This window comes from Branchiostoma floridae, chromosome 18, assembly GCF_000003815.2.
Source record: "Branchiostoma floridae strain S238N-H82 chromosome 18, Bfl_VNyyK, whole genome shotgun sequence".
In the NCBI taxonomy this organism is placed as follows: Eukaryota; Metazoa; Chordata; class Leptocardii; order Amphioxiformes; family Branchiostomatidae; genus Branchiostoma; species Branchiostoma floridae.
The window spans coordinates 14815295-14830284 of NC_049996.1; the positions used below are offsets into that span (position 1 = coordinate 14815295).

Consider the following 14990-nt stretch of genomic DNA (forward strand, 5'->3'; position numbering starts at 1 on the left):
CTGGTTACGTAACATAATCCCTTTACCAGGGTTCTGTAGCATATATGTTTATAATATAATCTCATATCCAACATATGTAACACAATCTCTTGCCCATGGGCCATGTAGCACCAGGCTTTTAGCCAAGCATGGGTCAAGGCGTCATCTGGACACACTTTTCTTAGAATAACAAGAAATTTGACGCACTGGACGCCCTTACACTGGGGAGAAAATCCTCTGACAGGGATGCTACCAGGTCATCTGTGGTCACAGTCTTCTACTGTGGTCACAGTCTTCTACTGTGACCTCTGTAACAGTGTTTGAACTCTTTGGATACCTTAGAATGCTTCATTTTAACTTAAGATAATCAAAAACTGCACAATGGAAGGTGGATGCCACCAGACCCCCCTACAATAGTCGCTTATAAATTTGGACTCCCTATAATGAAATCCTGAAAAGGCCTGTGTAGCACTAATAATGGTAACAGTGCAATAGAATAATGCGACACTAAGAAGACGGAAGGGGACTGGGTGGGGGTTGTCTTCAAGTTCAAATATGAACTTCCCTTGCAAAATTACTATGACAGCTTCACAAAAGAAACACAGATAAAAGCATTCATTACAACAAATGGTTTGCACTGAACCTTGTGATTGTATTGTGAAAATGCATCTGTCCTAAAAGCACTTATGTACAAATTTACATGCGCAATTCCATTATTACCCTCTTTGTACATATGCTGTTGTCGCGACTAAAAGATTACTTCTCTAGGTTTCTGTTGTAATGTTCCGCATTAGTCCAAATTACTTTTTCCATTTCGTTACATTAGCTAATGGCAACTCTTATCAAAGGGTTAAGTGATACAGGCAAAGTGCTTTGGCTCGTCAGTGATTTACCAAAAGGTCATTTCAAAATTACCTCTATAAAGTATGTAATGATATCTGTATATTATGCTTAAGCACTTGGCACTATAGGCTTTTGGAAGTTTTGGTACAAAAACGGATGTTGGCTAAGTGCATTTACTCGTCAATGGTTGTCTACGGAAGGTCATTTCAGAGTAAGCTCTAGAGCATCTAATAGTATCTGAATATGCTGTACAAGGACCCAGTGGCGTAACACTTAAATCCAGAATTTGTACTTGAGAACCGAATTTAAATTGAGGTACATGCAAGCTTTGACTAAATTTACTGTCTATTGTGCAACTGCATGGTACGCTGTCTCTTGATTTTGAAAGTATGGTGGACCAATGAGACCAACTTTTAGTCACATGTTAATCATTGACCAATCAGATACTAGAAGCTTGATATGCATAATTAACTCATTCTATTGTCCAACTGCATGGTCCATATTCCAGCTGATTCTCAAACTAAGGTTGACCAATGACAGAGTGTTATGCAAGTCACATGATTAATTCTGACCAATGAGGTGAGTGGATGAAGTAAGTGCGTCAGACAAAGTGAACCTTTTCTTCTTCTTCCTCTAGTGTTGTCACTACGCACGATTTTACTGCCTGAAATATGAAGAAAAAAGCATTTAGCCTCAAACAACAGGTAGTTCAGTGCCTCACTTAAAAAACTCCAACAAGAAGACATTTACTTTGTGTGACGAACTGTCCTATCCCACCGCTGCCACCATGTAGTAGGTCAAGGAAAATGTATGTTTTTACATGACGTATGGTTTAGCAACTACTCTGGCCACATTTGTCTTCTGCAACGCACTGTCTGATTGGCCGCCAAGTCGAATGTTTCAGACCAATCAGAAGCGATTGAAAGTATCAATACAAAGACTGAGTAGCATTTGTAACAAATACTTTATGTTAACCTTCACATGGTCTAGCCTAACAAAGTTCCTCTCTGTTTATTTTTACTCCAACACATTCATATATATGGAGACCAGTCCCTCCAGCTCTGTCCTGCTACTTGCTACATATTATACTAGTAATCGAACACCAGAAGGTTTCTTCTACACCTCCAGTAACCATGATGACCACCATCTGGTCCAGGGCATTGGCCTTATTTGTTACGAGAAACAGAGGAAGAAAGAACGGAGCGAAACAATGCTTCCCATCCACGAAGGTGGACATAACATGAATACCTAGATACAAGGACGTTACATAGAAGTATATAACGTCCTTGCTGTCCAGCCTTATAAGATTGCTGAACTTTTAGGCAAAGGAGAGTGAGAGAGAAGGCAAGTACCTTGATGAGATTGTCCAGCCCTGTGAGATAGCCGTCCTCGTGATTCCCCAGCTCCCAGGGTACCGCATGCGTCACGCTGACGTCATCTGGTAACGCCGCGGTCTTTGCGAAGTCTATCATCCAAGCGCCCGCGTTGTCTTCCACGTCATACAACATCAGAATGGAGCTGCCTACAATCTGTAAGTATAAGGGAAGAAATATGTTATCTAAAGTGTATTCCTTGACACCAAAACATTTGTCTAGCGCCCTATGTTTCTTTAATATTAGATAATAGTTCTTAATTTACATAAATATTGTAATACCGATAGACAGTTTTGCGTTTAGCACTCAGTGTTTAACTATGTTTCAAGTGGCCGAAGCATGCTATCTTAGGCCAGTTAGGGTACGCGTCGTATAAGGGAAGAAGTATTGTTATCTGAAATTTATTCTTTTTGACACCAAAACATTAGTCTCGTGCTCTATGTTTCTTAATTTACATAAATATTGTAATACCGGTAAACAGTTATGCTTTTAGCACTCATAATGAACAGTACATAACGCTAGTGTTAAACAAGTGAACGAAGCATGATTACGGGTACACAATGTTTATCTTCCAAGAAAAAAAGTTTTCTATAGAATTAGCTCCTGTGAGCTCCATTCAGAATTCATTCACTATCGTTGCGTGCGTGTTCTTGTGTATCGTGTTCCACTATCGTGAATCCGGAAAAAAAGACTCCGCCCCAGAGGCGTTACCAAAAAAAATATGATGAGCCCCTACCTCGTGCCTCTGGAAGAAGTCGGAGGCGGCGAATTTTTCCCTGATGTGCTGAAGTCTCTCCACAATCTTGTCTCGCGCTGCGGGGTGACCCTTGAAGAATTTTCCCAGCGTCTTCAAGACCTGCTCCCAAGTTCGTACCGTCTTAAGGTCCTTGTTGGTCTTTCCTCCCGGTACCTAGAGAAAGAAAATCGTAGACCCTTAGGTATATGTTTGTAAATTTACAACGAGTAATATTGGTGGGCTAAATACTCTACCCTGGGGAACAATGCGTAAAAGAAGGACACCTATATGTGTCCTGGCAAAAATAACTTGAGGACCTGCTTCTTAATACAAGAAAACTTCAACAAACATCAACGATGTCAATGTTCCTTAGATCTAGATCTGATGTTATTGCCAGTGTCGTATCTAGATCGTTTACATTATGTTGCGGTTCAACGTACATGTGTATGATGAGTTTTTTTTCTCACCTTCGAAGCCTCTACCCTGAATGAAAACGCCGATGTCGAACTCTCCTTTTCTCTGAACTGTAAAATATGAAAAGAAAAATAGATTTTTTTTTATTCCTGTTGTTCAATTTGTTGATACATTCATACAAATACATGGATATGAAATAGAAAACTGAACAAACGTAGACCACGGATCCAACGATAATTGATGAATAACTACAAAGAATGCACATAATATAAGAGAAAATAAGCTAAAATAGACAATAATACAAATGAAATTGAATATGAGGAAAAGAAACGGAAAAAGCAAATGACAAATTATGATAAACTGGAACGTAGTCCAGAAACTAATACAAAACCATTGTTCGGGACAATCCAAACCGTATAAAAAGGCAAAATAAAACCAAGGAGGTTAAAAGTTCTACTGTTACTTACCGTCATGTATCTGACTTTGGTGATGGCTTGTTTCTTTTGCTCTTCTTCTGTGGCCGCCTTTGGGTTCACTTTGACCATTTTCTGGTACAGATCCGGCCGTAACTTCGGGTTGATGGCTTCCTTTTCTGCAAACGTTCTGGAAGAAAAACGGAACGGTTTTGGGTATTTGAAAATCTTAATTACCTTTGCCAAGAAGGTAATTATAGTTTCGGTGCTGTATGACGGTACATGTATGTGGGCATACTCGAGAAGTTATGGCTAGATCTTTATTAAATCTTGTAGTGTATGTGGGTAGTGGACACATTCGAATATATGGCCCACTCTATGTAAGGGCTGTCTGTTTCATGTTCTTTAGCTATATGCTATAGCCATGGGTTTTGGCGGAACGTCAAAGCTTTCGGGTTCGATGAAAATTGATACAGGTTTGGTCCCCCTAGAAGCTTTCTTTGCGAAATGCAGAAGCACTTTTGTTGGCAGCTTTGGAAGACGATGAATTAATTGCTGTTGTGTCACCTTTTGTGTTAGGAATACATTGAAAGATATATAATTGCGCCCCTTTATTAGCTTTTTGGGCAAACTGCAGATGCAGTTTTGTTGGAAACTTTTAAAGAAGATGACTTGATTGTAACGTTGTTGTTGTTATTGTTGTTGTTGTTGTTGTTGTTGTTGTTGTTGTTGTGTCGCCTACCTGTTCCCAACTTTGACATCCATGACGGCCACGTCCCCTACAAAGTGCGTGAGCAGGTTCTCCAGCTCGATGTAGTACTTGTCGTCCTTATAAACCTGGGAGTAACAACAATTAATGATGTTATTGATTTGTGCTAATTGACTGATCGACATTATATGTGTGATTTGTTGTAATGTATTTTATTGGATTGTATGTAGAGGACCTCAGGAAGAATAGTTTGATGTATTCTAATGGAGATTCCTAATAAGCAAACAAACAAACAAACCTCTCCGTAGTAGGCAGGCACGACTTCCCGGCACCCGTCCTGCATCAGCCTCTCGTACACTCGCGCCTCCGTGTCGCCGTCCTTCGTCTGGAGCTTCAGGATCGTGTTCTGGGCGCCCTGGGCAAACGCACCTGTTAAGAACAACAGGAGAAAAACAGTTAGATAAATATCTTTATTGACACAAAAAAGTACAGCGTCTTTTGGAAGGTCTACTACAACTATACAGGATGGTGTTTGGGTGCCCTGGGCAAACGCACCTGTTTGGAACAACAGGACAAGAGCGGTTAGATAGATATTTTATTGACAGTGACTTTCGCAAGGTCTGGGCGTTCTGAGCAAACGCGCCTTTTCACAAAATAGAGATGAAAAAACGGTTACATGTTTTTTTTTCTCTCTCATTATTGGTTTATTCAGAAAGAGGTTACGAATACGAATAGATATACGGGGATGGAAACACATGACGGCACAACAAAAACCAAGTAAAAACCAACACAACTTGTACAGGTGAAGTATACGGACGCACACAGAATGAAATAGTGACTCCCTTAAAACATCAAACCAGTCATCATTTTCAAACATCTATGTCCGAGTTCTATCATGCAATTACTATTATTATGTTATCATTAATTTTATCATACACATCAAAAGCAAACTAAACATGTGCTTCTATGGTGAAACAAAGACTTAAGACGAGACAGCAATAGAAATGAAATGTTGAGCTGGAAATTCGACGCGTGCGCACTTACCATCATGTCCTGAAAGTTGTACGAAGCCTTCCTTCTTGGTTGAGTTTGCCTGATTTTCTTTGTTGTCTTCCGTTTTGTCCTTGTCTTCATTTTTCTGATTTTCCTTTAACCTGGCATTCTGATCAGTTGTTGCGTTTGGATGCTGTGATGAATGTCCGTCACTACAAGTTTCACTACATGTCGCTGCGCTCTTGTGTCCTTCTTGTGCGTCCATCGCGTTGTTTTTGTTGTTCTCGACGTTGACGTCATTTTCAGACGATCTGTTGTTCGGAATGACGTCATGAGGAACATTTTCCTGGTCGCTCTGTGAGTCCCGACTTTGCACACAGCCGTTCGAACGGTTCTCTCTGTCGATGTCGGTGGTCGTGATCAGAACGTTCAGGATATTCTGTACAAAATTAAATAATAACCAAAATGCGCTTAGAGTTATTCCCAAAAGAATGGCGTGGATGAAACTAAAATGTGAGGAAAACTTCATGGCAAAGCAATCATGTAGTATTATAACGAAATATTATTTCAATAACCAAGTCGTGAGTAACAATAAAATACAATTCATCATCATGTAAAATTTCCCATAACACAATTCTTTATAGACATTCAGAGAGGTTCTAAGTACATGTACTACTGTGATAGAATTTGTTGTGCGTTGTTAGGGGGTCGGTGAAGCTGTATTTATTTTCATATTTCTACTGCTTTTTTATATTACAAAGCCGAGTCATACCAAAGACTTTAAGAATGGTACATGTTGCTTTCTCTGCATAGCACTCAACAGTAATGAGAAAGAGTATGGAAGTTAAACACACATCACTACCAGCGGACCAGCCCCCTGCTGTAGTGGCTTGCACAAATGTGTGGCCCAAGGGCTACAGATATGGAGATGGGCGCCACCCCTACGCATCTGTTATTGATGTACGGGCAACTTTAACTTTACTTTAACTTTGTATATTGCAGTTGCATTCTGTTTAATTTTGGTTTGGTTTGATTCGGATCTCCATCAGTGACGGATATGCGGCCATATGTCACTATCCTTCCTGGAGTCCGGATGAATGATGTAAATCACCGTATGGCTGATACGAGACGGGGGTTCGCCAGGCCTCCATTTGGGTGAATTTGGGTGAATCACTTTTTTTAATGCAATACGAACAATACAGACAAGGAAAGGCTGCACCCTCCAACCAACCCCCTAGATTTGCAATGTCGTTCCCCATCCCAGATGTGCATTGACTTGTGCATGGTTCAAGTTAGGTAACCATGCTGTAGGTACGGAAGGCATAGAGTACGTGCCTGCTGGTAATGATTGTCAATTGCTGGCACTCAGCTAAGTGGATAAAACCCTTCTGTAGAGATGAATGCTACAGTCATTAGCATAAGGGTTCTGTACCAGGCCCAACGTGATCAGCTCTGCACGTGGAAACTGTGTAACGTGAGTACGAGTGATCGACACTTCATCGTAGGTGATGCTCTATCTTTAAGTAGACGTGGAGTCTGGTGTTTTGAGTGTTTCAGTGAGGGAATCGGCATGCACGTCCTTCTAGTGGTTGGTGTTTTTACTCTCAGTCTCAATAACACGCGTAAAACAGTGAGCTGGGTCCAACATCTGCTTTGAGATTAGACATATAGTGAGACATGATGCGACAAGGGAGATGCACTGGTATAGGGAGACAACTGCGTTGGAGAGTTGGAATGTTGCTTCGGGATTACACAACTTGGACAAGCTGAACCCAAGTCAACATAAAATTATGACAGAAATGACTGTTTTGGTCTAAAGGAGCGAGGCATGGCTTTGTTTAGACTAAAACAATCACTTTTTGTCATATCTCTATGTTTGCATGGGTTCAGCTATGGGTATGGGGAGGTAAAGTTAACAACGTTTCTCTCAATTTCATTTCAAGTTGTCAAGAAAATATTATGCAAGCAAACGCAAGCGAACTGCAAATTTGTCCAGATATTTCATTCTCCAATCTAAACCCTGTGTACACAAATGCAAAGTCGGTCTTTGAAAGCTATTCTTTTGTCAATTTTTTGTTATCAAACTTTCCACAAACAAACAAAAACTTTCTACAGCAACAAAAATCTTTATATACTAAGTTGGGGTTTCCCACATCACACATGATCCAAAGTAAAAGGAAGCAGCTAGCTCGCATGAGCTGGCTAAGTGGATCACTTTATGAAGAGATAGCGATAGCCACTTTAAATCGTACACGTGTTCAGCTACTGGAAACACTCAACTGGTCTTAAGGGCCATAGAAGTCACTCTCAAGGGCGAATCGCACGATTTTTCAGCCACGAGATATCGTCCAACTAGCGTGTCAATCAAAATCATCAGCTCAACCAATCAGATAGCAGATACATGTCAGTCACGAGTTTGGGCTATGTGATTGACCAATCAGAGCTCCGATTGGATAGAAACGAAGTGATTGGTTGTAGAGAAAGGTCAGCGTGACCTAGGAACTCAATCTGAGGACCTTCCGCGTGATCTCTTAAAGTTCTTGAGGGTCCCTGATGAAGTGTTGTTAACAGACGAGGATGAAAACATGACGTACTCTGAATATCAAGAGAGAGCCAGGTAGATCATATCTGACTTGTTAACAACTTCATCTCACACACACGTTCAATCATATGCACACTTGGAATTGAGTAGCTATGTAGGGCTTAGCGATGATCACTTTTAAGTTCAAGGGCGCTCTTCAGATTGTCACGTTTTAGTGTTGCAATGGTACGACTCGTGAGAAGCTCAAATAGTTCTACTGGCCGATTTTTATTGAACGCCTGGATCGACTGTACCTTCACGACCAGTCCAGTTGAAATTTCTCCCGCACCCGGTAAAGTGGCCAAACTCCCACTGCGTAAAACGTCTACCATGTGTTGTTTGTTTGTTTGTCTGTTTGTTTCACCATTACTTATTCATAAAAGCTCAAATCGGCCTTAAAGCTTCCCCTACCCCGGAAGAAAGCTTGGCCAGTCCACGTTAGACTGAAGTGCCCGTTTGTTGTTGTTGTTTTATTCAGTTTTACCGCATTTATGGAAGGATTGACATAACAGGTGACTATCAACTTTGCAAGATGTCACCCCGGAGACCAGACTGTAAAGTTTCATCCACTCTTTTCGATAAGTGCGGTGGGTTCTTAAACGTGCTCGGGGTGTGGCTCTCCCCGAACACGGGACCTACATTTAATGTCTTATCCGAGGGACGGCCCTAGCCGAAGCTATAAGCCAAGTACTCATTTTCACCTTGTGTAAAGTGGTTTCCCAAGGACACATGGAGGCTTGGTGACATGGAAGGTTTCGAACTCGGGACCCCTTGTGCCTGAGCCCAAAGCGCTGCCGATTACGCCACACAATCATCAGAATTGAGAAAGAAAGCACACCTTAGCGAGTAGCCCGGGTGACGGCGGGGGCGTTTCTCTGGTCCGGGCGTCATCCTCGCTCAGGCTGCGGCACATCTTGTGGCGCTTCTTCTTCCTGCCGTCAGGGGGCGTGCATGAGTAGTTCTGCAGCTGCTTGGCGCACCTGACGCTGACTTGGTTCCACTTCGTCACGGAGTTGGTCCTGTTCGTGTCGGTATCAGCTGAAACACAACACACGCACATCAACTGTTATCAAATGATTGAATGAAGACCTATAATGTAACGCAAGTTTATCCGCGGGCTAACCTATATCCGTTGTTTTAAAAACCGTGGTTTCAAATTTCAATATTTTCAAAATATTTCAGTGGACCCTACATTTTCAAAATATTGCAGTCTGAAACCACCGCCCGTCGTCTTGACATCCCTAAATAACAACGGATATAGTTTACCCCTCGAATAAAGGTGAACTAATGATATGTCTAAAGCTAAGGGCACAACCCGTCGTACGTGCAAGTATGTGCTATCTACGTGCCAAAACGTGGGCAATTTAGATAGGGATCCGAAAGTGGTAAGTACCGTACGAACTCGTAGGGACTCCGACGGATTTTGGAGCACGCAGACACACCGTAGAAATTTACCTGCAGGCAAAACGTTGTGTGCCATCGGGCTGCGGTTTGGCCCCCCGTACGTGCCAGTATGGGTGACGCGCCTGCCCTGTACAGCCTGAACGTTTTCAGAAATACGTGGCGGACGTGGCCTCCTCCAAAAAACGTGCGGACTAATTGAACGTACGGCGGGTTGTGCCATTAGCTTTAGGGATGCATGAAACCCTATGTTGTACAATGATCGAAAGAGACATTGGACTGTCAGGGTTTGCTCTTATATCTATAATTTATTAATTTCTTTATTTGCAATGTAGGCTAATTGCAAGGGTACAGACAGTAAAAAGTAACAAGTGTCTATTTTATACAGCTATCTATATATATGATTCTACATTGTTTACTCGGAGGTTTGACTTCTTCTTTGGAGGCAGTGGCTGATGAAAAGTCCAACGTACAGTATTTGCACAATCTATCTTGAACTGATAACTTTTTATATAATGAAGGACAGGTCGTACTGGAAAAACTAATAACGTTATATAACGTACTTCACCGGTGAATCCCTGATGCACAATGATGATTGTACAATGTAGGAATGAACAAAGACCTATTTTTGTACATTTTATGAATGAATGTACTGTACATGTTATGTAAAGATCATGAATGGCGACTTATTCTAGGCATGAATGGGGACCTATATTGTATTTTTAAGGAATGAGAAAAAATACTATTTTTGTACATTCTATGAATGAATGGAGACCAATATTGCACATGTTATGTAAAGATTATAGATGGCGACCTATTCTAGGAATGAATGGGGACCTAAATTGTACATTATAGGAATGAACAAAGACCTATTTTTGTATATTTCAGGAATGAACAAGGACATATTTTTGTTATATAACAATAATAACGTTATGTAATGTACTTCACCGGTGAATCCCAGATGCACAATGATGATGAATAAAGACTTATTTTTGTACATTTTAGGAATGAATGGAGACCAATATTGTATATGTTATGTAAAGATCATGAATGACGACCATTATATTTTCATAGAAATGAATGGCAACCTATATTGTACATTATAGGAATGAACAAAAACCTATTTTGTACATTCCATGAATGAATGAAGACCAATATTATACATGTTATGTAAAGATTATAAATGGTGACCTTTTTAGGAATGAATGGGAACCTAAATTGTACATTATAGGAATGAATGGGAACCTAAATTGTACATTATAGGAATGAACAAAGACCTATTTCTATACATTTTAGGAATGAACAAAGACCTATTTTTATACATTTTAGGAATGAACAAAGACCTATTTTTGTTATATAATGATAATAACGTTATATAATGTACTTCACCGGTGAATCCCAGATGCACAATGATGATAATTGTACAATGGAGGAATGAACAAAGACCTATTTTTGTACATTTTATGAATGAATGATGACCTGTATTGTACATGTTATGTAAAGATTATAAATGGCGACCTTTTTAGGAATGAATGGGGACCTAAATTGTACATTTTAGGAATAAAAAAGACCTATTTTTGTACATTATAGCAAGGACATTACGTCCTTGATTCTAGGAATGAACAAAGACCTATCTTTGTACATTTTAGGAATGAATGAAAACCTATTTTTGTACATTTCAGTAGTGAATGAAGACGAATATCGTACATTTCAGGAATGAATGAAGACCTGCATCGTGAGATTTACGAATGAATGAAGACCCATGCTGTACATTTTATGAATGAATGAGACGACCAGTATTGTACATGTTATGAATAATCACGAATGGCGACCGATATTGTATATTTTATGAATGAGTGAATGGCGACCAATATTGTGCATTTTATGAATAAAGCAAGACCTAAATTGTAACGTGACATTTTGCCCAATCGAACCACGTACAAGTCACAACAAATGCAAACGAAAATGATGGAAGTAAAAACAGAAAGAACAATTTTTCTTACTAACGCGAAAGATAGCACTTTGATCGCAGTTACTCAAGTAACTCTCCAACAAGATTCCTCCAGTGTCACTGACGAAAAAACAACGGAGGTTGTTCAAAACGTCTGATTTCTTCCAAAAGCATATCCAGTTGCTTGAGAAACTGCTTTTTGGCGTATCTTATTACCTGGATGTCTAACCTTCATCAGTGACACTCAGTGTCACCGACGAAAGATCACTGATGAAAGATAGAGGATGATGTCTGAAACGTCTGAACCGTTCCAAAACCATATCCAGTTGCCTGAGTAACTTCTTTTGGCGTAGCTTCCTTAAAATATTTAAGAAAATGTCTATTGCTGTTCTTTTTTTTTTCTAGTATTTCAGGTCCTCTCGTTTTTTGTAAAATAAAACAGAAAGAACTTACGCCCTTTCTTACTAACGCGAAAGATTGACATTGATATGATGTTACATCGTATTACATTGTAGACTTGCTCGAGATACAGTTATCAGGGAATTAACGTTACCGTTCCTTACCTAAAACTCAGTCGCCATGTTAAAAATCTCAAACTGTATCTCCCGACCTTTGTATAAACATGTCTGTCACATGGAACCGAAATCCGGTTTGGAGTCAGACTAATTTTCCTCAAAGAATCCAATCATTCTGTCCATGGTAACATAATAAGACGCATGACGTGCTATGACGCAGATACATGTTATGAAATGCATTAATTTGTCCTCTATTCTTGTATACAACCTCCGCGACCACGCTTTTTTCTACATTTTTTTTAGTTTATGAATAAAGACGTTTTTCTTGGAAAATGTGGAATCGTGTGGAGTAAAGGTTAGGTTACGTAGTTGGCTCGGTACCCAGAGGTTCTTGGTTCAAATCATGTTATGCTATAGCTACCGATATCGTTTCTTGGGGCTCGATGGGCTTAGGGATGGCTACTTCACTTTCTTTACTGCATCATGATGTGAATATGGGTACCTGATTTCGGTTGGGGAGGTAAGACGCGTTGGAAGGAGAGGGTTGGGTTTTGGCCTTCCAATACCATGCCCTAGACACAGTGGATAACAAACCACTGCTTTAAAAATAGGCTCTGGGACCCATTACATTTACCAACTTGAAGGCAAACGTCGTTTTGGAAAATCACACAAATAACTTCTTTGTTCCAAAGTATCGTATATCGCACGGGTACCCATTCAGAAATGTAAGATGTATCATATACAATCTTCTTGTTTCAACCCTCGTAGTTTCACCCCAATTTGAGACACCTTTGCCATCTTGGCAATATAAGGAAATATACGTTGTGTTTTTGTAACGTCTTTTTTCGCCGTGCAATTAGATAACTGTAAGTGCGTCAGTGCATCGAGCTGTATTTCCTAGGAATCACGGCTGAGAGCTAATCATATTTCGTTATTACGAAGTGACGCGCATAACTTGCCTCTTGTAGTGTACGGATATCACAGGTTTGGGGTTACAATGGATATCCAGTACCCATATAGCTCGACGTATACACATGTACGTTATGTGACAGTGGGGTTCAGGAGCCGCCAAACTCACCATGCCAAATGGTTCGACCTTTTGGCGTAGTGGTTAGCGTCTTTGGGTCTGTGAGCTGGGCGGCACGGGTTCGGATCCCGGAAGCCAGGAGACTGTTTCTACTCGCTTCTTGTGTTTCGGTTGGACACTGAACTCATCTGCCCGGCTAACTTCTCTGCCATATCATTAATATTCCGTCTATTTGATACTCTCTATAGATTCGGCTCGGTCTGTTTTTGACGTATTTTAGGCGTCTTATTTTGTCCCGTTTTCTTCATGTTCTTTTGGCCAGTGAACATGAAGAAAATGAGACAAAAATAAGACCGTAAAACGCCTAAAAATAGCTGTAACCGAACCCTTTCTTTGAGAATATATTTGGCAAATTTCTATTTTTTCACCCACATATAGAGCTGGTATGGATTAAGGAATGTCCGGGGTAGAACGCCAACCAGAGCGTTACCCTCTGCAAGATTAAATTCCTCTACGCTTACTCCATAAAATCTATTCTTGTTTGCCCCGAAACTCAAGTTGCTATTTGGCGTCAACATAGATGTTTGGTTCAAAAATAAACAGGTAAATATTGAAAGTTTACTCAAGGCAGTCCTATATTTAGGAAGGCAGCATTTAAAACGGAACACAGACAGATACAACTCCATTTTCGTCTTTCATTGGAACAAAATTCAGGACGGATGTATCAAGACTTTTTGTAGCTTGAATGTTGAGGCAATTTTTGTATTTCACATGTTGCCATAAAAAATAAGTCGTTTGCGCGTTACGAAATAAATACATGTAACAGAAATATTCCACTGTGAAATTAAGTATCAAATTAATTAAAAAATTCTTGAAGTACAATCTTATCGTTGCAGCAGTACTTGTAATTCGACCCTCTCACGTCGAAATTTGAGCTGTTTCATAATATGAAGTCTACGGTTTCACCTGCAACATATACTAGTAGGGCGTAGAATAAGGTAGTTCTATAGTCTTTTTGAGACCATAGAGGCGGGATTGCTAATGTTGTTATCCACTGTGCCTTGGGCGCCGTATCATCCGGGAAGGCAGAACCCATCCCTCTCCTCCAACCACATTTTACCTCCCTAATGTAAGTCAGGTACCCATTTGTACACCTGGGTGGAGTGAGGAAAGTCGTGTAGTGTGCCTTTCGCAAGAACACGACTTCTAGGCATGAACGCTAGCTGGGGATCGAACCAGTGACCTCTCGATCCCGTGCACCATAAGTCTGTTACAACATATAAATTAAAACACATACCTGACCATAGCGGATTTTCCTTTATCTAGAATAACGACAGCACTGATCTCAATAATCAATATACACATATGTATAAGTAACACTACTTAGAAGAAGACTCTCTGACATGTAATGTTATATCCAAACATTTTCCTATCCCTCGATTCATACTGGTATCAAAGCTTAGAGTGTATAGGCTTCTCAAATCTGTGTAAGCCAATGAGAATTATAAAAAACGTAGAAATATCTTTAATACCAGTTGAAGGATTGATACCGTCATTCTGATTCACTGTACCAAGGAGAGTTCAATCCCACATTGATGTGACAGGCGTGATGCCGAGTTTTTGTCAATTACATCAAAATTTCTGATATTTCCGCCAAATCATCATCTTGTTGGCTATTACTGTGTTACTTTGTGGTAGACATAATGTCACTGAGAGGGAAACATGAAATAATTTTCGCCAGGCGAAAGAAAACGTAGAAAACCTTACCAGTTAGCGAGTGGTTGACACCGTCTTCTTTCCCTGCGTGTTGACCCATGGTGCTCCGAGGAATGAGGGAGTCGCTCGATGCTACCCTGGGAACGTGAATCCTCTCAGTCCCTTCTCGTCCCGAACATCACACGCGAATATCCCAAATCAGACGACAGGAACTCTCTTTCAAATATCCTGTCAGATTTTTCTGCGCTACGCTTCGTTAGGCTCGGAAAGGCGGGAGAGTGAGCTAAAGGGGAGGTGATCGCCGCTTTTAATTGTGACTGGGATCGGCGGAAAACACTT

At 40.5% G+C, this 14990-nt stretch overlaps 1 protein-coding gene across 1 annotated transcript; it reads right to left on the minus strand.

Moving 5' to 3' along the window:
- Window positions 1-601: 601 nt before the first annotated feature.
- Window positions 602-14751, minus strand: LOC118405461 (inositol-trisphosphate 3-kinase A-like). The gene is made up of 10 exons (XM_035804962.1): window positions 14703-14751; window positions 8880-9079; window positions 5512-5899; window positions 4766-4896; window positions 4501-4595; window positions 3813-3948; window positions 3399-3455; window positions 2932-3105; window positions 2175-2351; window positions 602-1486 (listed from the first exon to the last, which is right to left on the minus strand). The coding sequence occupies exons 1-10, from the start codon at window positions 14749-14751 to the stop codon at window positions 1424-1426; spliced, it is 1470 nt and encodes a 489-aa protein (XP_035660855.1). The 3' UTR covers window positions 602-1423.
- Between the last annotated feature and the right edge of the window lie 239 nt (window positions 14752-14990).

What these genes read in the sequence shown, in the direction of transcription:
- LOC118405461 (XM_035804962.1), bottom strand. Translation starts at nt 14,751, where the DNA reads ATGGGTCAACACGCAGGGAAAGAAGACGGTGTCAACCACTCGCTAACT. An exon ending in TGTCAACCACTCGCTAACTG is followed by an intron (nt 9,080 to 14,702) that starts GTAAGGTTTTCT and finishes GTTGTGTTTCAG; the next exon opens with CTGATACCGACACGAACAGG. An exon ending in TGCCTGCCTACTACGGAGAG is followed by an intron (nt 4,596 to 4,765) that starts GTTTGTTTGTTT and finishes TGTTACTCCCAG; the next exon opens with GTTTATAAGGACGACAAGTA.